Source organism: Macaca fascicularis, chromosome 1 (assembly GCF_037993035.2).
Source record: "Macaca fascicularis isolate 582-1 chromosome 1, T2T-MFA8v1.1".
Taxonomy (NCBI): Eukaryota; Metazoa; Chordata; class Mammalia; order Primates; family Cercopithecidae; genus Macaca; species Macaca fascicularis.
This window is the reverse complement of record NC_088375.1, coordinates 180,418,291-180,439,446: the sequence shown is the minus strand read 5'-3', so window position 1 is coordinate 180,439,446 and position 21,156 is coordinate 180,418,291. Positions and strand designations below refer to the sequence as shown.

The window sequence follows — 21,156 nt, the reverse complement described above, 5'->3', positions numbered from 1 at the left end:
GCAACCTCCACCTCCCGGGTTCAAGCGATTCTCCTGCTTCAGCCTCCCGAGTAGCTGGGATTACAGGCACCAGCTACCACGCCTGGCTAATTTTCATATTTTTAGTAGAGACGGGGTTACACCATGTTGGTCAAGCTGGAACTCCTGACCTCAAGTGATCCTCTCACCTCGGTCTCCCAAAGTGCTGGGATTACAGGCGTGAGCCACCATGCCTGGCCAGATATTCATCATTTTTTAACACTCCAAAGCACACTAGATGATGTTCTAAATTAAATTATAAAAACTGATTTTAAAGCACAGAGGTAATCTGAAGTTGCAAAACCCAAGCTGGATTCCAAATATGTTACAGTCTTAATGAAGAAATTGAGAAAGTCCTGTTTAACTTGACTGCCTTTTCTGGTGACATTTTTTGAGTTCTCAAGCATTAAATGGGTCATTATTTCTGCTGCATGAGTTTTTGTGGCCCCCTCCCCGTGATACCCAACGATCCAAGTGTGGCTGGCTAGCCCTATCTAGGCTCCTTGGGGCTTCTTAAGGAGCATCAGACAGTACTGGCGAAACAGTATATACATTTCTATTTTATTTTTTATGTATTTATGTTTTTTCTTTTTGAAACCGAGTCTCACTCTGTCACCCAGGCTGGAGTGCAGTGGCGTGATCTTGGCTCACTGCAACCTCCACCTCCTGGGCTCAAGCGATTCTCCTGCCTCAGCCTCCCGAGTGGCTAGTACTACAGACATGCACTACCACACCTAGCTAATTTTTGTATTTTTAGTAGACATGGTGTTACTATGTTGGCCAGGCTGGTCTTGAACTCCTGACGAACCCCAAGTGATCTGATTACCTCGGCCTCCTAAAGTCCTGGGATTACAGGTGTGAGCCACCGTACCCAGCCTATGTATTTATTTTTTATTTTTATTTTTTTGTTGCTGAGATGGTGAGGATGTGTCGCTTTGTTATCCACGTTGGTCTTGAATTCGTGGCTTTAAGTGATCCTCCCACCTTGGCCTCCCAAAGTATTCAGATTACAGGCATGAGCCACCGTGCCTGGCCTCTATTTTATTGTAATTCCTTTTTCCATTCTCATCTCAATGCATTTCCAAATTAGAGAAGGACATCCTTCTTGTCTCGCACTTTAAAAAATAGCAGTTTCCACGGCAAGCCAACATTTTAACATCTTTTCTATGGCCAGCAATGATAGTCATCTCGTGGAAATGTCTGAGGCATTCTCCTGTCTGTAAAGTCAAAGATCTCATTAAGTGCTTCAGCATGTTTTGAGGAAATTGAAAAGTGACCCAAAACTTTCATTATGAAAGCTGGTATCACAGGTAAGCAAATTACACCCCTTTGTGGCAGCGTTGGGCACAAGGTGTGAACATTTAGCAGGTAAGATGTTTTCATTTTCATTGGTAAGAAGCTTATGGACTAAATGAAATTTGCTCAAATTAACTGTGTACTGTCTGCCAAATATGTAGATAAATGAGCAAAGTCTAGGTTGTATTTGGACAAGAGAACAACAATCTCTTACGTCTTCAGTGGCTTCACTAAGATCTTCACAGAAATCGAGATGATTTGAAACTCCAGTTTTCAAATCAACATACCTAAGAGCTAGTGGAAACCTATTGCCGTGACTCGAGGCACACCTTTAATGCTCTCGGAAGCATGACTGTTGGAAGGATCAGACAGGGTCAGCACTACTGTAAAGAGGCAATGCATCTGTTACCGAAAGTCCCTCTTCCCTTTGGTTCACACACAGGACTTTTAGTTTGTAGCCTCCAAATCAGGAAATGTAACCTTGGTTTGTGGTGCAATCAAGGGAACAAGATGATAATGGTGCCCATTCAAGGAGCATGCCCAAGCTAATTCCGCAACCGCTGATTTTGACTGAGAACTGCTGTCTCTTTGGAGGTCAAAAAAATCTTGATTTAGAAAGATATGCCTCAGACTTGAGACTCAATGTCCAATGCGCCTCCACCTCCCCTTCTCCACAAGCCCAATCCCACATTCTTTTCTGCACACCGCGCAGTACATTCTGTTTGGATTCTTTCCTCCCTAATCCAGTTGTGTCCTTGCATCTGTCATTAAAGTCACATGGTCATTTAAACTTATTTCCCAGTGATGTCTGGGTCACGCTGGTGCTGGCATTGTCACCGTTCTCATTTTCATCATCTGAACTCTTAGGAAATACGGTCACAACATTCACGATGTCAAGACTGAAACCAGCCCCATCTAGACAAAAAGCCCAACACTGAATCTGTAGCAGACTCCTAGGCGGGTGCTGCCAACGTGCATGACTGCAGTGCATGGAGTTGCAGCCTGAGTGATGTGATCCATGGTGAATCACAAGTCCTGATGCCAGCATCCATGTCAGGAAACATGGCGACAGTGACCACTCGAGGCAGATCGTCTACACCATTTCCATCCGATGCTAGAAACAGTGTTGTCATCCCTCTGTGTGGGTTTTATACTTTCCACCCAACCTTCTGCATCACTGACAAAACCCATGACTTTTTGTGTCCTGGGATTCCTCAGGATGTATGGCTTTTAGTGTTAAAAGCCAGATGCTTGGTCACACCAGTGAGGACCCTGACGAAGGAGGCAGGCCAGAGACCCTCCCTCAGAGGGCTGCTGGGAGAGAAAATGTAGGCAATATCCAGCACGGGGCAGCCCACGTTTGGGGTTTAACACGTGGGGGTGATCCGGGTGTCACCTCAGGAACAGAGCCAACAAAACCAGAGTGCCCCAAAAGGCCCCACCCCCTCAACCAGGCCAAAGCCTCGCAATTTGAGGCCCCAGGCCCACTCTTTGGCTCTATAGTCCATAGACCTTCTTTCCAGACCCTGAGCTCCTGGAGGGACAAGGCTGAACAGGTTCACCTGAGGCCTGCATGGAGGAGGAAGGGAAGGAATTGGAATGGAAGGGTTGCCTGTGGAGGGGAAGCAGATCAGGCCCTGTCCTCAGGGAACTCCTGCTGGGTGAGGAGACAGGCTGCAGCTGACTAACCAAGTCCCACCCAGTGGGTGCAGGAGACACAGGAGGAAGTGGGGCAAGAAGGAATCAGAAATGGGGAAATGTGAGCTGCAACATCACCCAAGGGCTGCAACTCTGAGGCAAAGAAGCTGCCAGGTATTGGAGTTCCAGAGCTCCTGGCAGCAGCACAGGGAGGCAGGTCCCCCAGCGAGCCGTGTCCCTTTGCTGCTGGCTCCACCCTCAGCTCCGCAGCCCCAGGAACAGGCCCAGGAGGAGGAGGATTGCCCAGGCCAGCATAGTCACTCAGCTGGGCAGAGACCAGGCCAGACCCCACCTGCAGTCTGGCCCTTCCCCCACCGGCACGGCAGGAGGTGGCAAGTCCCAGCAGCACAGCCCGCGCCCTGGCTCTAACCAGAGGGTGGCTATCGTCCCACCCCTTCCTCTCCCATCCCCTGCTGCCTATGAAATGGGAACTGAGTTGCCCAAGAGTTAATCACTTTTCTGACGGTTTATTTTATTCATCTTTGGTAACAAATGGCTGAAATCAATTAAACTTGCTTTCCCCTCAGCTGATGAAGTTAATTATGATTTGTTATGGTGTCTGATATGTAAATTATTAGAAAGCAGACTTACGTTGGACCGGCTGCCTCCAGGCGGCACCGGATTAATCATTGTGTAGATGTTGTCACTGGAATTTGTTGAATCTGTAGAACAGTGGAAACCCACAAGTCGGGGTGATTAATTCGTTTCTTAATTAAAACAAACTCATGGCACTTGAACTCATTCCTTTGTATTTTATCACCTAAAATTTCCTCTAAGTACCACCATTTTCTGGCTAATTTGTATTTAATGAAGATTCACAAAGTTTTTAATCACAGAAAATTCAACTGTGAAAACCACTCAACCCCAGCAGTGTGGACACGGCACAGGAGGATTACAGGTTCAAACTCTTGTCTCCCCACCCTACACCAAATCTGGTCCCCAGACACTGCCTGGGACAACATGGGGGCAGCAGAACCACGACCTGTGCTCTCCCCCCACCCCCCTACAAAGTGGTTTTAATCAAATCAGGGAGAGGGAAATGTGGCAAATTACCCAGAGGCCACCCTGCCAGGCTGATGGGGCAGGAGGGAGAGGCAGGGATGGGGCTGGAGACGCATTCACATATGGAGTGGGTGCATGTGGCCCAGTCGGAATGTAGGTCATGCAGCTCATCAAAATGCAGCAGCAGAAAGAGACAGCCGGAGCGGGAGCCCAGGATCCCGGCTGCGGCCAGCTCCACCCCTGCAGCCGAGCAGCTTCCCTGCTATGGGGAGCCGAGGAGGGGAGGGGGCGGGGGAGAGTCCCCTCCATTTCCCCAATTAGCCAAAAAAGTCTCCAGCTAAAACGTTTCTATCAGGAGCAGGCACCGTAATTCTTGGGCAGAAATCCAGCTACCTCTCACTTTTTATTTTTGGGGTGGGTAAGGATCGTATGTTGAATTCCTTCTAGCTGGCTGGTATGCTATTCTTAGCTGGGAAAGAAACATAACTGTGATGCTGTGTGTGTGTGTGTGTGTGTGTGTGTGTGCGCGCACACATGCCCACGTGTGTGCACGCATGCCCTCTTTTGTTTAAAGAAACAGGGAGGACCGGGTGCGGTGGCTCACGCCTGTAATCCCAGGACTTTGGGAGGCTGAGGCGGGTGGATCACCTGAGGTCAGGAGTTCAAGGCCAGTCTGGGTAACATGGTGAAACCCTATCTTTACTAAAAATACAAAAATTAGCTGGGCATGGTGGTGCATGTCTGTAATCCCAGCTACTCGGGAGGCTGAGATAGGAGAATTGCTTGAGCCCGGGAGGTGGTGGTTGCAGTGAGCCGAGATTACGCCATTGCACTCCAGCCTGGGTGACAGAGCAAGACTCCGCCTCAAAAAAGCAAAAAGGGGAGAAGGGATCTCCTATATAGAGGACCAGAAGCCAGGAGCTATGGAAACTCGAAAGGTAGCATGCCTCAGAATCCTGGTCCCAGGATGTCAGAACTCCAAAGCCCCTTTTTGAGTCATCTGGGGAAATGCCCACCCCGAACGGGGTTCTTCCCAACAAGAGGGGTTCAAGGACAATGAGAACCCGTTCCTGGACTGCTCTGCTCAGCCCTGTCCTTTATGCAGCAGCATCAGAGAAGAGGAGTAGGTTAGCGTCATCAAGGGACTCCTGCCCCCTAAATGCCCAGTGGAAGATGTGCTGCTCAGGAAGGAGTGGCTGGTAAGCTTTGGCTCTGCAACAGTGCCCTCCCTCCAGGACTCTCTGGCAACATGCCCCGCCCCCACCACCAGACCCTCCGCTTTCCCCTCAAGCACTCTTACCTGCGGGACTGGGCATAATGGGTGTTCCTGGAGGGCCGCCACCACCAGGGGGTCCCTGAAGATGAGAAAAACTGACATCAGACGCCAATAGTGGTGACGAACGTGGGGAGGGGCCAGCATCCTCCCTCCCTGGTCAGCAACAACTGCTCACCCCGGGCCCAGCCGCTGTTCATCTTGCTACACCCCCAGTGCTCACTCAGGGACAAAGTACTTAAGCTTGAGAAGGGGACTTGGATGTCCCCCGTACCTTTCTTCAGACCAAGAGGCCCCTGTGGGTGTGTGTAACTGCATTATGTGCTCACAGGCATGCCCCGTGGAGAGGCCAGCAGTGGACGCCGGGGGGCCCACTGGTCAGCTCCCCAGAAGGCAATTCCACCCCCAGGTCTGGTTTGGGGATTTCTGGGCCACCTTGGGTCCGTACAGATGACTGAATATTGACAGCAAGTTCTAGCAGGTTAGAACCTCTGCTCAGAAGAGTGTGTGAAAGGGAAAGAAACGGGGACCCCAGAGCAGTTCTCTTGCACACTCAGTCCCACGTGGCTAGACAACACAAGGCCCCAAACCCACACACTTACCACATAGGTACCAGGTGATGAGGAGGAGTATGGAATCTAAAAACAAGATGTCAGGGAGCCCCGCGTCAGAGTCACTGAGTGCCCTCAGCTGCCACACCTCCCTGAGGACACGACCCACTCTTCACAGGAAAGACATCGCCACCCAGTGAGCTGGCCACCTGCTTGGTTCCCCTGGGAGGGCTGGGACATGGCTGAAGCCCAGTTCTCTCTGCTATATCGAACTGACCCTGAGACCCTGGTCTCTTACTCCCCAGTCCTGGGAGGGAGCCACAGACACAGGGAAGACATAGGAGGCCCTCCGGTTTGAGAGGACAGTAAACAGCTTTACCCCACATTCCTCTGGCCTTCACTCCACTGCCTGTGCTGAGCCCCTTACCCGCACCTTCCAGCCCTGCTGGGGAGGAGGTAGGGGCCTCCACTCTGAACAGTACTCTCTGAGCCCAGGTTCTTAGCTTACTCCTTCAGCGCAGGGGTGGAGCCCTTGCTGACCCCTGCACATTACTGCCAGGCCTCCATCTCCACACGGCCTTCTCCCTAGAAGCATCAGGAGAGTCCCGCTGCATCTCCCCTTCCCCGTGACACCTACACCTAGGGACAGTAGCTCCCCTGCACCCAGAACCCCTCCCCTGACAAACGCCACCCCACCTGACCTAGGTACTCACTGAGTTAGCACTGTTAGGATTGGGCCAGGGTCTGCCAGCTCCCGGGCCCCTGGGAGAGGGAGAAAGAGATGTGAACAATGAAAAAGGTGCTGTAAACTCCAAGGGGTGGAGGCAGCAAGGGCAGAAGGAAAGGGCTGAAATAACCAACAGGAAGTCCTTCCTACAGCCCTGGGGTTTACAGCCTTCTGGCTCGGGGCAGTAATGGGTAACTTCATGGATGGAAATCTATGAATTGCTTTAAATTACAGGTAAACTTTACAAAATATATAAAATTAGATATAAAATATGTAAAATTCCCTCTCCATGTACATTTTCCTAGGAAGGGAATCCACATTCTCACAACGGGGTTAAAGATCACAAATGCACTAGAGAACAGTGGCTGAACTGTCCAGGGGTTCAACTCTTGACCCTGCCACTGAAAGGTACGTGAGCCTGCGCAAGTTACTTCACCTTTCTGTGCCTTGGTGACCTCATCTGTAAGGGGGGTATAATAATGACCGCATCAGGCCGGGCGCGGTGGCTCACACCTAGCACTTTGGGAGGCCGAGGCGGGCAGACCATTTGAGGTCAGGAGTTCGAGACCACCCTGGCCAACATGGTGAAACCCCGTCTCAACTAAAAATACAAAAATTGGCCAGGCATGTTGATGGGAGCCTGTACTACCAGCTCCTCACGAGGCTGAGGCAGGAGAATCGCTTGAACCCGGGAGGGGAGATTGCAGTGGGCCAAGACTGTGCCACTGTACTCCAGCCTCGGCAATAGAGTGAGACTCAGTCTCAAAAAAAAATAAAAGTAATCACGGCATAGGGTAATCATGAAGATGAGGCAAGCTGATGCACGAAGCATGCCTGAACTGTGCCTGGCACACAGAGGCACTCTATGAGGCTGAGCTCTCATCACCAGGATCATCAATATCCTCATATTACCGAGGAGGAGACTGAGATCCAGAGAGGTGCCAGCAATGACCCCTTATCATGAGTCTCCCAGGGTGCCAGCAGAGAGGGGGGGAGACGTGGGCCGAGTTACTGGCCAGGTCGTTTTTGCCTTACATGTTAATCCCGGGCATGGCGGGGCCGAGGGAGTTGGGTGGTGGTCTCATGCCGCTGCCATAATTCTGCAACGATAACCAAGGGTCAGTCTATGAGAAGGAGAAGGGAACCAGAGAGAGGAGGAGGGAGGAGAAACAAACAGACAAAACATAGTGAGAGGGTTAGTCTGTGAAAAGATCGATGAGAAAAAATAATACATTCTTTCAAAAACGGTGGGGTGGGTGGGAACCAAGTCACAGGGACCACAATGACAAGCCAGCACAGAGGGACAGTCACAACATTCAATGCATTTTCAGGAGCTTTCAAGATGAAGTTTTCAAAAACATGTGGGTATCCAGCAAGCTGCTGCCGTCTCTGGGCTCCCACGATGTCATCCTGTACCTTCCCCATGGGCTCAGGCAGGTAAGAGGGGATGGACTTGGTCTTGGAACCCACTAAGAGGCTCTGGGGTGAGGAGACAGAGAGGCGAGGGGTGGGTGTCAATGTGGATGTGAGCAGACACTCCTGAGAAGCCTGTCCGGGGCTGGTGCAGGCCCAGGCCCAGCACATACAGACACCCCAACCTGCCCCAGGTCTGGGTCATAGTCCTACCCCCCCCATGTGTCAGCATCAGAGGCCCTCCACAGACATGATGCTGGGAAGCTGGAGAAAACCCCATTTCTGCACTCAGACGGATCATCATTACGTGTGTGTGGTTTTTTTGTTTTTTGAGATAGCATCTCGCTCTGTTGCCTAGGCTGGAGTGCAGCAGTGCAATGAGAGCTCACTGCAGCCTTGACCTCCTGGGCTGAAGCAATCCTCCCACCTGAGCCTCTCATGTAGTTGGGACTACAGTCATGCACCACCATGCCCAGCTAATTTTTGATTTTTTTTTTTTTGAGATGAAGTCTCGCTCTTGTTGCCCAGGCAGGAGTGCAATGGCACAATCTCAGCTCACTGCAACCTCCACCTCCCAGGTTCAAGCGATTCTCATTACTTGGCCTCCCAAGTAGCTGGGATTACAGGCACTCACGACCTTGCCAGGTTAATTTTTGTATTTTTAGTAGAGACGGGTTTCACCATGTTGGCCAGGCTGGTCTCGAACTCCTTACCTCAGGATCCACCTACCTCGGTCTCCCAAAGTGCTGGGATTACAGGCGTGAGCCACCATGCCTGGCTTGCCCAGCTAATTTTTAAATTTTTTTGTAGAGGTGGGGTCTCACTTTATTGCCCAGGCTGGTCTCGAACTCCAGGGCTCAAGTGATCCTCCCGCTTCAGCCCCACAAAGTTTTGGGAGTACAGGTGTGAGCCACTGTGCCCAGCCAATGTTTGAGAGAGAAGTCTACACAGAACGCACGAAGTCGCAGCAGTCCAGATTCAGCTCAGGATGGCCTACTGAGGCACAGCGGGGTGGGTCACAGGCACCAGGCCTCTTACCGCGTGCATCTCTTGCTATATAACCAGGCCAGTGTTGCCTGTGACCCTCTCTCCAAGTGTCATTTTCCCTACAGTCATACATGCCTCGCTTCCCTGCTCCCCTCATGGCAGGCTCCTACTTGTCCTCCAATACTCTGCTCCAACAGCAGCTCCTCTAGGAAGCCCTCCTGACACTCCACCCCTTGGGGCTGACTACTCCATCCGTTACTCCCACAATGCCTTCTAACCTCCCTCCCCTGCCACCATGCCACACTGGGTTCTGATCATGGCCACGTGTCTGTCCATCTCCCATCTCTCCTAGTGGACTCCAAGTGCCTTCTGAAGGTGGGGCTGTGCCTTGATGATCATAGCCTCCCGCCCCATGCACCCAGTGGCACAGACTGGTGCTCACTACGCCGACACTGAAGCAATCAATGAAGGACTGAAGAAGGGAATGCATGGAGACCAAAGGGAGTCTGGCTGCAGCTTAAGCTCTGCACTTGTAGGAGAACTTGAAGTAGGTTGCTGGAATTTTGATGGCAAAGGAACAGCCAGCATTCACTGCCCTTTACGGAGTGCATGACATACTTTCTGTAGTCTCTCGTTTGATCTGTATGAAAACTCCAGGAGGCTGGTATTGTTCCCACTTTACAGAAGAGGAGACTGAAGGTCTGAGGGAGAAAGTTTTGCCTCAAGTTGCAGTGAGCAAATGCACAGCTAGGATTTAAACCCAGATCTGCCGGTCCCCAGATTCTGCCTGCTTAGCCAAGCAACTGGTGGGAGGCGGGTGGGAAGGGGGACAGAATGGGAAGACGGAGACCTGGAGCTGACACACACAAAGCCAATATCGGGCTGATGGTGGATTCTGCATCCAGGGATCATCTCCCAAATCTCACCATCCTGGGGCCACCTGCTCCGCTTGCTCAGCCACTGAGGGGCTTGGAGTCTAGAAGAATGTCTAGACAAAATGCAGAGGATCACAGGAACAATACTAGGCTGGCTGACAAAGAGCCAGACCCAGAGCCAGAGAGGGCAGGGCCTGCCTCACCCTGCAGCTGCTCAGGGCACCGGCTTCAAGCAAACAGTGGCAGCCTTGGGGGAATGTGCTGGGGCCAAGCCCACTCTACCATGGGGTAAAGAGCAGAACTCGAGACCGGAGGTCAGAACACAGGAAGGCTGGCCTTGGTTTGGCTGCCTGCTGGTGACGATGGGCAGATTACCAAATGACAACAGTGCTGACTCCATGCCCAGATGTACCACAGACTGTGTGTGCACTGCCTACAATTAATTGTCACAATGACCCCTTTCCTCCACCCACTTCAGAGACCAGAAAACTGAGGTAGAGAGGAAGAATGATGACCCCACCGTGCAGCTGTGAGTGGCTGAGCTGGGGCAAAGCCCTGCAGCATGGCTCTGGCTTTAGAGCCACAATCCCCTCTGCTCTGCTGCCTTGTCTACAAAATGGGGACAAAGAGCCCCATGTGTTTCCAACCTTGCAGGTCTCCAGTGGATCAAATGAAACAATGGTTCTGAAGTGCCCCGTAAGCCCCAGGAGGTGTGCACTGATTTGGGATGTCAGCAGCAGAACAAACACCAAAGCCCTTAATGCTACCACAGCATCGCAGAAGCTCGGGTCTCAAAGGGCCTTTTCTAATCCCCTCTACAAATCTCAGCCTCATCTCCCCACCTGCTGCTCCAGGACAAGCAGCTTGCCACCTCCCCAGGCCTTCTCCCCACTCTGTGTACAGGCCAGCTGACTAGAAGTCTTCCAGATGGAGTTCTTTTCCAGGACTGCAGCCGCCTCTCCCTCCAGGAGAAAGGCCTGCACCTCACAGCAAGAGCGGAAGCCTGGGATGTCTCAGCATGGAGTGGGGTGAGAGGAGACGACAGGTAGGCGCTCACTCCATAAAGCCCTCCTGACACGCAGAACGCAGCTCTGAGCTGGGAGGTTCCGAGTGCACTATCCTGTCGCTCCTGGCCCCGCCCAGCCTCTCCAAGAGTTGGCATGGCAGCTTCCTAGAGGGAGCTTCTCCACCAGTCCCGCCGCCTATAGAGGCAGAGACCCTGAAGGGCCACTTGCACCTCATCATTTCACAGATGACAACTTGGAGGCCCAGAAAGCCAGAGACGTGTCCAAGGCCACAGAGATGTCAGGAGCAAGTAGCAGGCTGAAATCTGGTTTGCAGTGAAGTTTTCTCACATAGGGCAGGAACGCCTAGAAGTTCAGACTCAGTAGAAATGGGCTCCCTCTTTGGCCAGCTCCTGCCTGCCTGCAGCACCACATGGCTGGAGGTGATGACGGTGAAGCCGTGCAAGGGTCAGTTACCAACCAGATATCCCTCTGCCATCGGCACCACTCTGCAGGGGCAGGGGCGGCTGGGCAGAGGAAAGGAGCCTCCAGTGCAGCTGTGGGGCTGGACACATTCACAGGGGCCTGTCTTCCCTAACCCCTCACCCTAGTCCCCATTTGGGTGCCCCAGACCCTGGGCAGAGGGCCTAATCCACACTCAGCAACAGTGCAGGCGCCCCGACCACTGTCTCAGCTCTGTACTCCGCCGGGTCCACAGGGAGAAAGGACCAAGCAGCTGGCTGGGGCTGGAGCCTGGAGGTGGTGACTGCTGCTCCCTCCTGCCACATCCTCAGAAAGGCTTTTGAGGTGCCCACTATGTTTAAACCTGGATCTGCCAGCCCCCAGAGTCTGCATTCTTAGCCAAGCATCTTGTAGGAGGCAGATAAGAGAGGGGGACCACCCAATGCTGTAATTACCTTAGGGGATAGCTCTCCTAGTCTTTAGGACTCACCTACCACAGTGGACTTGAGGCTGTCCAGGCCATTTTCTGGGCAGTGGGGGCCTGGCCATCTCATGCAGGACACCCCCCAGGGGCCACCAGAGTTAAGTTCCTCAAGGGGCCCTTTTCCTTCCTCACCAGCCCGGGGTGCTCAGGACCAGGATTAATGACCTACCCCTCTCTTTTGGGGGCCTCTGCTCAGTGTCACTGAGCTTGCATTGGCCCTGGATCAGCCCCAGGAGATGGGGGCGGCACAAGATCGTCCCAGGGGCTGTGGATTCTCTCCTTCATCTGAACTCTCAAATGCAGACAAACCAGGATAGTGACCTGATTCTACTCTGTCCTGGCTTCAGCCCTAACCTGAATACCAGAAACGCCAACATGTCGGTGGCTCCGGGAATCGGCACCCGGGAGTCTGGGAGCCACTGCTCTTCTGACGGGGGCTGGCATTCTCTCTACTAAGTCCGACCAGGGGCGCCTCAGTTTTAGCTTCATCCTATTAGAATTCATTTTTGAAACACTAGGATGACAGGTTACTACCTGATACTGACATACATAAAACTTTCTGGAAAGGAGAGTTCTAAGTGGAAGTACTATCTCCTTTCTGGCACTGGCACTTTACGAAACCAGAGTAAAATCCGTCTGAAGCACGGAGGATGAAGGACGGGGTGATGCCCGCACTGCTGGTTCCTTTGAGACATTTAGGCTGACATGTGACACAGACTCACACAATGCAATGTCACTCCATTTGGTTTTGAAATAAAGTAGCCCTTGACCACACTGTACCTATTCTTTGTTCAGGAAGTTCTGGAGTGGTCGCTGGCTAAAAGCAATCTAACTCCTGGCTACGAATGACATGCCGATGGTCTCCCACCTTTGTGCCTGGTCTCAGCACAGCACTGTGTGCGTAGTGGCACTTACTCTAGGCTGAAGGGGCTGGCCGCCCTTCCTGACAGCCCGGGCTGTGGCAGGCTGCCTCCCCCACGCTCAGGGCCTGCGGGAAGGGGAAGGGATCCACAGGATACCGTGTAGGGACACAGCTGCTATTTCGCCCGCCCTCCAGTAGTCCCATGAGGCCACCACTTGCTGCCCATTTTGCAGATGACGAACTGGAGGCCCAGCCAGGCTGAGCTGCTGTCAAGACTGCTTTCCAGAACTAAGTTCTGTCCTGTCCACAGGGCATCACCCTCAGGGGAGAGAGAGAAAGGGCCTGGGGAACAGGGACAGTCTGCCCTCTCCCTACTCTCCACCTCAGAGTCCAAAACCGCCAGGCTCTGCCGGGCCCAAGATGAGCCCTAGCTGACCACAGACCCTGTAATCCATCCTGCACCATCAACCTTGTCCGGGCCCAGTGCTTCATCAATGCCAAGCTTTCCTGACCCCAGTGATGGGCCAGTGCAGACACCCTGGGTTGCTTCAAGGGACGTTTGGCTCTGGATTTAATACTTACCCTACCCAGAGGAGTACAGGAAACATGGGTGAAGCGCTTTAGGGTCTCCACATTGATAAAGTAAAATAAAGAGCAGGAGAGATGCTTCCAGAGCTCCTGAGGTTGGCAAGGGTGTGTAATGTAAACAAAGATGGGTGAGCCTCTCCCTCTCCTGCTGGAGACACTCCTGGAGTCTAAGGGGAGCTCCACCCCTTGTACAATGCTTGGGTGAGGCCAGGAGAGTCTCAGTGCACGGCCTCAGCCTCTGGGACCCTTACTTCTTTAAAGTGTGCCACAGTGTGCTGGACTACGGGTCAGGGGCAGACATGATGAGACATCCACCATGCCCAGAGGAAGTCCTGAACTGCCAGCACACCCTGCTGCTCTTAAACAGCCTGACATCTATTCCCAGCCTTTAGAATCTCAGTGTTACGATGGTCCAAACAAACTGTTAATGACTTTGCCAGGAAAAAAAGAAGAATAAATTAAAAGCAATCACCAAACCCAAGCAACTAGAGGCCTAAACATTGGTCTTAAGTCCCTAAAGTTGGAAAACACAAATATCTTCCTTAGGGGGAGCACCCTGTGGCCAGCATCACATGGAGAACTTGACTTGGCCGGGCACGGTGGCTCACGCCTATAATCCCAGCACTTTGGGAGGCCAAGGTGGGGGGATCGCTAGAGCCCAGGAGTTCGACACCAGTCTGGGCAACATGGCAAGACCTTGTCTCTACCAAGACCTTGTCTCTACTAAAAATACAAAAATTAGCCAGGCATGGTGGTGGGAGCCTGTAGTACCAGCTACTGGGGAGACTGAGGATGTGGTGAGCAGAGATGGCGCCACTGCACTCCAGGCCTGGGTGACAGAGTAAACCCTGCCTCAAAAAAATAAAATAAAAAATTTTTAAAAATTAAAACATTTTCTTTAAAATAAAAAATATTTTAATTTTTTAAAAATAAAAATTAAAAAAAGAATTTGATTCCTGCTAAAAGAAAAAAAAAAGGAACTGGACACTGGACCCTGCTCCTTCCAGCAGCCCTCCAGGTCAGGCACCATTCTTATTCCCATTTTACAGATGCAGCTGCTGAGCGTCAGAATCCACAGGCTGGGCGGTGGCATTCAATTTTCCCTCCTCAGATTCCATCCTCCTGAGTCACACAGACCTCGTGACATCTGACAATCCAAGGCCACTGCTGATTTCTACACCAATAAAATGTGACTGCTGTGCGGCTCAGGCTGTGGGGAGGGAGAGCTGCATCTGACTCAGGAGAGGGGAAGCTCTGCTCCTACTCTGCCCCCCACCCCCTTCCCTAGGCAGGCAGCCCTGCAGAGGTCAGCTCCAAGCGTCTGCCAGGCAGGAAGGGGCCACTCTGGCAGCTTACAAGGAGCTAGCAGAAACACGAATTTTGGAGGATTTGAGGAAGGAACAAAACTAGAATACTGGAGCTGCGACTACTGCGGGCTTGCTTCCTTTTAGGATTATGGGGCTGGCAGAAGACAAGGACCTCCCTAAAATCTTTCACCACCACAGATGTTCCAACCACCACTGAGAAGAAAGCGGTGGCTTGGGCTTGCTGTAAATACAATTCTGGGATGGAGCAGAGGGCTGTGGTTCTGTGGGGCAGATGCCTCTCCCTACAAAAGGGAGCACATGTGGGCGGGAATGGGGGGTGCACTACTCCACCCCCAGGGGACCCAGAAACCAGTGCAGGGGGCCCAGAAAGTCCTGAACACCCACATGCAACCGAGGGAGCGACCAGTGCAGCGGACTCCAGGCAGAACAGAAAAGAAGGGAAAGAACACCTGAGAACAAGCCCCTTGCCTTGTTCAGATTTCCAGCTTCCTTTAGTCAGAGGCTAGAGAATTCCCAAGGCGAGTGGAACATCGCGAACGCTCTGCCACGGCTACTACAGGAAACAGAGCCACATGCAAACACCCAGAGGGCTCAGGGTAAGCAGTGAGATGGTTCCACAGCAGAACACCTGTCAGACCTTTTCTTGGACACCCCTACCTGGGGTGCGGAGCTGGCCACAAGGGGCGACGACTTTGTTGTGACCGTAAGAGGTATGTGAGGGCACCTGAAATGCTTTCTTCCAATGGCTTCTAAACTGCCCTTTGTGGCAGCGGAGCCCTCTGGTCAGAAAGAATCCCGGCTGAAGTGGGTGCTGGGGTCCTGTCAGTGTGGCCCCCTCATCAGAGAATCATGGACACAGTCCTCATTTAACAGGTAGGGAAACTGAGGCCTGCTGGGGCCCACAGAGGTCAAAATCATTCATCCAAGGACAGACGCATGCTGAGCTGCAGGCAGAGCTAGGAAGGCCACTCATCCGCCCCGCCTCTGTGACACAACCAATGCTGGCCCTAAGCCATCCCAAGTCTACCTCACCCAGGGGAGGCAGCTCTGGGGTTCAGGAGCTCCCTGCCCTTCAGATCCCATGATAGGATACTGCACCCCAAAAGGGTCTGCCAACTAGAAGGCCTCAGCTGTCCCCTTTTTCCTAGCTCCCTGGGGGAGGGGGGCCTCAACTCTGCCTGTCATCCGCGAGGGGCTACCCTGGGCAGCGCGAGGCCAGTCTGCCACAGAAGGGGACAGGAGCAGGGGATGTGGCCATGCCCTTCCTCTCACCCCTGCGAACTGAGAGATGTGGGAGACTGACAGCGTGGAAAGAGGAGAGAAGGCGGGTGCACACAGATGGCCAGGGAGACAGACAGACAGACAGGCAGTGGTTACCTGTGGGCCAGGACCCATGGGCCCCATGCCTCGGGGAGGGTTCATTCTCTGCATTGATCCTCCCATGTTGGGGTGGCCTGTGTGAGAGAGGAGGCGCGCCATGGGGTGGCAGGAGTCGAGGGAGGAGGAGCCCCTCCTGGCATCCTCAGCCACCCTAGGCCCACCCCGCCCTCTCTACCTTGTTGTCGTGTGGGATCCATGGAATTGGGCAGCAATGGCTGTGTCCCAGGAACTCCTCCTGGAGGCTGAAAGAGATGCAAGACACAAGCTGAGCAGTTTCCGGAGCTGCTGGACATGGGGAGAGGCATCTACCTGTCCCACCCAGTTCCCCACCTGACCACGTGGGGCCACTCATGGCCTCCCTGAGACCACTTCTGCTGCCTGCCAACGGGAGAAGGTCACCCCAGGCCTACCAGTCAGCTCAAACTGGTGTTAGCTAAAACCGTGTCATTGTTTGCGGGGCTCTGTGGGAGGGAAACTGTCACCTCATCCTGCTGTCTTGGGGTAGGGAGTCTGGGTACCTATCAGAGCTCTGAAATGAGGCAGGAGACCAAATTCTCTAGGTCTTGCTCTGGCTGCAGCACCGACCACCTTGTTCTCAGAGGCAGCAGTGCCCACTCCCTCCTTCTGCCCAAATCCCATCTTGCCTTTGTCTCACAGACACACACCTCATTTTAGCTCTATCCAAATTACGGGGACTGAGACACCCACTACCTAAAATCCTATCACTGTGGGAAGCCCTGTTTAAAGGGGAACAGAGGATGAGGAGGATTTTAGGATTGAGATGGGGAAACTGAGGTCACAGGCCTGAGGGCTCCCAGTCACAGGTTGCAGAGCCAAGCAGCACCCAGGTTATATCCCATCAGCTTCTACAATATGGAATGCCACCCAGCCCTGGGGTGGGAGAGGTGGCCATTAGGAGAGGGGCAGGGGTACTGGACGAGAACCCGGCTCCGGAGCTGGGGCCATCGGCGGTGCTGGTGTGGTTACTAATGAGAAGATAAACGTGGGGGCCACGGGTTTCCTGGGTGAACACTTGGCCCACCCGCTGTGAAAACCTATTAAAAGTGATTTACTTGAGACTGAAGTTATTTCAGCTGCAACTGGAAAAAGAGAGTAGGATTTGCTGGGGGAACTTTGTTTCTAGGACACCATCCCTTAGGGCTAAATACGAGCCTTTGCCTTTGAGAGGAAAAGCCTTTGGTGATGGCTGGTCATCTTTCCCTATTGGCAGGTGCCAGTGCTGCTCAAAGGCTGGGCATCTGTGACAGGGGTCTGTCCTCAAGGGCCCCCAGCCCAGGCTGTGCTGCTGTGGGGGAGGCTGAGTGGGGAGCTCCTCTGCCTTGAGCTCAATGGTGAACTCCAAACCGGTTTTGAAACGAGGTGGTGGAAAGCGAAGGGACAGACTGTCACTGATTTCTCCAGCTTCAGAATGGAACAGGGGAGCAGGTGGGTGTGGTTAAGGTGCAAGAGGATTGTGTGAGGGCCTAGGGAGTGTCTAACGTTCACGAAGTAGAACTGGTTTTTGTTTTGTTTTGTTTTGTTTTGTTTTTTAAGACAGAGTCTCTTGCTCTGCTGCCCAGGTTGGAGTGCAGTAGTGTGATCATAGCTCACTGCAGCCTCGAACTCCTAGGCTCAAGCAATCCTCCTGCCTCAGCCATCCCAAGAGCTGGGACTACAGGCACACGCTGTCACACCTGGCTAATTTTTAAATGTTTTGTATTGATGGGGTCTCACTATGTTGCCTAGACTCCTATCAAACTCTAGGCTCAAGTAATCCTCCTGCCTCAGCCTCCCAAAATGCTGGGATTACAGGTGTGAGCCTCTGCGCCTGGCCCACAAAGTGGCAATTAGCACCTGCTGTTTCCGTCTGCCTGTGGGGGCTCAGTATCTTTCCAATCCCTGGATTTTAGTTTTCCGGCCTCTCACTGTCTCCCAGCCCTGCTTCCTGGCCCCAGGTTCCCCAGCTCTGAATCACTTGGCTGGTTTGTGTCTGCCCACTGGGGGTTTGTGGTTTTTATAGAGTCCTGGTGACTCAGGAAGGCCCGCCTCTAAGGCTGTCTGGAGTGCAGGATCCCAGGACACGGAGGTGGATGGGGGACCGTCAGGGTCATGAGTTACCCAGTGCAGGACCACCTCATCCAACCCTGACAGTGCAGCCGTGGGGCTTGGCAGTCACTCTCTCCAGGTAGCCCAGTGCTGACCACCAATTCTTGGAGAAAGTTCCTCCATGGGTTCCTCTAACCCTCCTATGTATCGGAACTCCAGGGGCACAGCTTGGCTGTCCAGAGGCTCAGAGGAGGCCTGGAGGTCGCGTCCCTCACTGAGGTGACCCTGAGACAGGGACAGACAGTCTGGGCCTCTTCTATCAGGGAAAGAAGCTGTGCAATCACCAAGGGAAGGGGTCTCACCCTGAGAGGGCTGAAGCCCTCAAACTTAAGGAGGAAAAACAACGGCTTGTATATGGGGCCATAATTACAAGCTGTGCACACACCCTTGGCGCCTACAGGGGAGCGAGTTGCTCTGGGGCTCCTGGACAGAGGCCATCTCTTCTCCTACAACACTGCGTGTGGGGCAAGGCACAGGAAGCATCTGCCCAGGAAACGGACAAATCCCTGCTGCATCCGCGTGCTGTCTCACCTGCCCCGCCAGCACAGCCAGCCTGCCAGGTGGGAGCTCCGCCGAGATGCGTGTGGGAGGGCTCTCTGACAACCCTGGATTCCAGCCACTCCCTCCTAAACCCAGCTGAACTCCACTGTCACCACCCATCCAACCACCCGCACTTGAGAAAACAGCAACTCTCCATGCACAGCCTCTAGCCAGGGAGGCAGATGGGAGGCAGGCTGAATCACCAAGGACCCTGAGGCCACGTCACTGACCCTTTGCTTCTTGTTCCCCTAAGGGCCCTTCTCACTCCCCTCACCCAGAAGGCACATTCATAATGGCCTGTGAGCCCCAGCAAGTCCTCTAGTCTCTGCTCCCTCCACTCATCACAGGAGAGAACTGAGCTAACTCGGGTGGCACAGGACTTCTGTTAACTGGCAGCCCCGACGAGGGCACTCTTCAAGAAACCCCCAGGGACAATACCTGTGGAAGGGGCACATGCCTCTTTGGAGGATAAAAATTTCTTGAGGTCAAAGGGAACTGGAAAACCAGAGTAGATTTTTTTTTTTTGGAGACGGAGTCTTGCTCTGTCACCCAAGCTGCAGTGCAATGGCGCAAATTTGGCTCACCGCAGCCTCCGTCTCCTAGGTCCCAGTGATTCTCCTGCCTCAGTCTCCCAGAGAGCTGGGATTACAGGCACACGCCATCATGACTGGCTAATTTTTGGATTTTTAGTAGAGACAGGGTTTCACCATGTTGGCCAGGCCGATCTTGAACTCCTGATCTCAAGTGATCCACCTGCCTGAGCCTCCCAAAGTGCTAGGATTATAGGCATGAGCCACCACACCCAGCCCCAGTGTAGATTTCTACTGGGGGGTGGCAGGGAGGTTGGGAAAACTGGTGTGTAATGCAAAGTACAGATGATGGATTTATCCCCAGTTTGCTCTCGAGTGGTTGCTCATGATTAGTTGCTGAGCAGAAACATACACACCCCCTCTCCGTATCCTTTAATTGCCGGAAGAAGGGCCACAATTATGATAAGGAAGTAGCTCCTCTCTCCCTGGCAGAGGCCAGTTTGGACCAAGAAGAGCTCCTGGGTGGGCTGGTGGGAAGGCTGCTGCTGGGGCCCCTATGTGCCATGGCAAAGCAGGCCCAGTGGTGATGGGTTAAAAACACAGATGGGGGCAGCAATCTTACATCTGTGAAAGCTGATGAATGGGGTGGGGTGGAGTACAATCAGCACTGGGCTGGAACCAAGATCAACTCCAGCCCAGCTCACTTTGGGAAGTCACTCCTCCACTCTGACCTTTTGTTTCCTCATCTGTGATGTATCCAGGGACCCCTTCTTTTGCTCAAAAAGCTGCGTCTCTAATTCCTCTTGTCCAAATTTGTCCCCTTCATGTCAGAGAAAATAGAAAATGAAGGACTTTTGGAGAAAAAAAAAGAAAAGAAAAAAAAAGATGGGAACCCGATAGGCAATTTAACATTAAAATTGGAGAGCTGGCCAGGCACGGTGGCTCATGCCAGTAATCCCAGCACTGTGGGAGGGCAAGGCAGGATGAAGTCAGGAGTTTGAGACCAGCCTGGCCAACATGGTGAAACCCTGTCTCTATTATAAATACAAAAATTAGCCAGGTGTGGTGGTGCACACCTGTAATCCCAGTTACTTGGGTGGCTGAGGCAGGAGAACTGCTTGAACCCAGGAGGCAGAGGTTGCAGTGAATAGAGATTGCACCACTGCACTCCAGCCTGGAAGACAGCGAGACTCCGGTTTAAAAAAAAAAAAAAAAAAAAAAAAAAGACAATTGGAGACCCCTGGTTATGATCATCTCTACATGGTGCCTGCATTACCTCACTCAGGAGCCTTCTTGTAGAGCCCTGAGAATGAAAAGCATCACACTCCGACAATGCCAATTTAGCTGGTGACTAAACTCCCAGTTCCAAAGGCAACAGGGGCTGGATGCGCTGGCACTGCTGTCAGATTTTTTTGAAGGGCTTTTGCAAAGTCACCGAAATAATTCTGTTTAAAAAAACTGGGGCATAAAATTTCCCTGATGTTTCTTGAAAGTTTAAGTCTGTCTATCCTCAAAAGAGGCATCTATTCATATTTACTTCTGCAACTCCTCTCCTGCCCTGAACCAGGGAGGGTGGCATGGGGGCTGATTTCTCCAGACCACCAAAACTGCCAACCCTAATGGGCCAGCAAAAGGCATATGACCCCAGGCAAAAGGCCCTCCCCATAATCAGACTCCTTTTCTAATTACATGAACAAATCCTTTCTTGTTTTGAGTTGGGTCTGGGAAGCAGGCAGACATTGCTGAAAAACTCACAAATCTCCTGCTCCGCTGCATCCAGGCTCCTGATCTAAGCATTCCTACGGGCCATTTCCCCCCCTAGTAGCAGGATTATATTTACCAGCCTTGGCAATTCTCAAAAGCTTCCAGGAAAAAATGCACATTGTCAATTAACTTCATTAAGGAGGAAGACCCTCTTCCAAGAAGGGGGTGGAAGGGAGGGGCAGGGCATTACCATCTTCTCTAGAATAGCCGAAACCCTGCAATCCCAGATGCGCCTTGGCTCCATCTGCTGCCACCTTCTGAACTCCAG

The 21,156-nt window shown here is 52.6% G+C and overlaps 1 protein-coding gene across 13 annotated transcripts in view; it reads right to left on the bottom strand.

Annotated features, from left to right (window-relative positions):
- The window catches only part of SSBP3 (single stranded DNA binding protein 3), a 181,949-nt gene that overhangs the window by 8,129 nt on the left and 152,664 nt on the right, over positions 1-21,156 (bottom strand). For 7 of the 13 annotated variants that reach the window (XR_012419872.1, XM_005543284.5, XM_005543282.5 and 4 more), the window contains 7 exons: positions 16,124-16,190; positions 15,946-16,022; positions 7,601-7,689; positions 6,552-6,600; positions 5,890-5,925; positions 5,315-5,369; positions 3,604-3,674 (listed from right to left, as the gene is read on the bottom strand). Coding sequence is in view for 11 of the 13 variants with exons in the window: in XM_005543284.5 (XP_005543341.1) it covers positions 3,604-3,674; positions 5,315-5,369; positions 5,890-5,925; positions 6,552-6,600; positions 7,601-7,689; positions 15,946-16,022; positions 16,124-16,190 (444 nt within the window). In the remaining 2 variants the exon portion in view is untranslated. The remainder of the gene's footprint in view (positions 1-3,603; positions 3,675-5,314; positions 5,370-5,889; positions 5,926-6,551; positions 6,601-7,600; positions 7,690-15,945; positions 16,023-16,123; positions 16,191-21,156) is intronic. The other 6 variants (XR_012419873.1, XM_005543286.5, XM_005543283.5 and 3 more) reach the window with 1 other exon arrangement.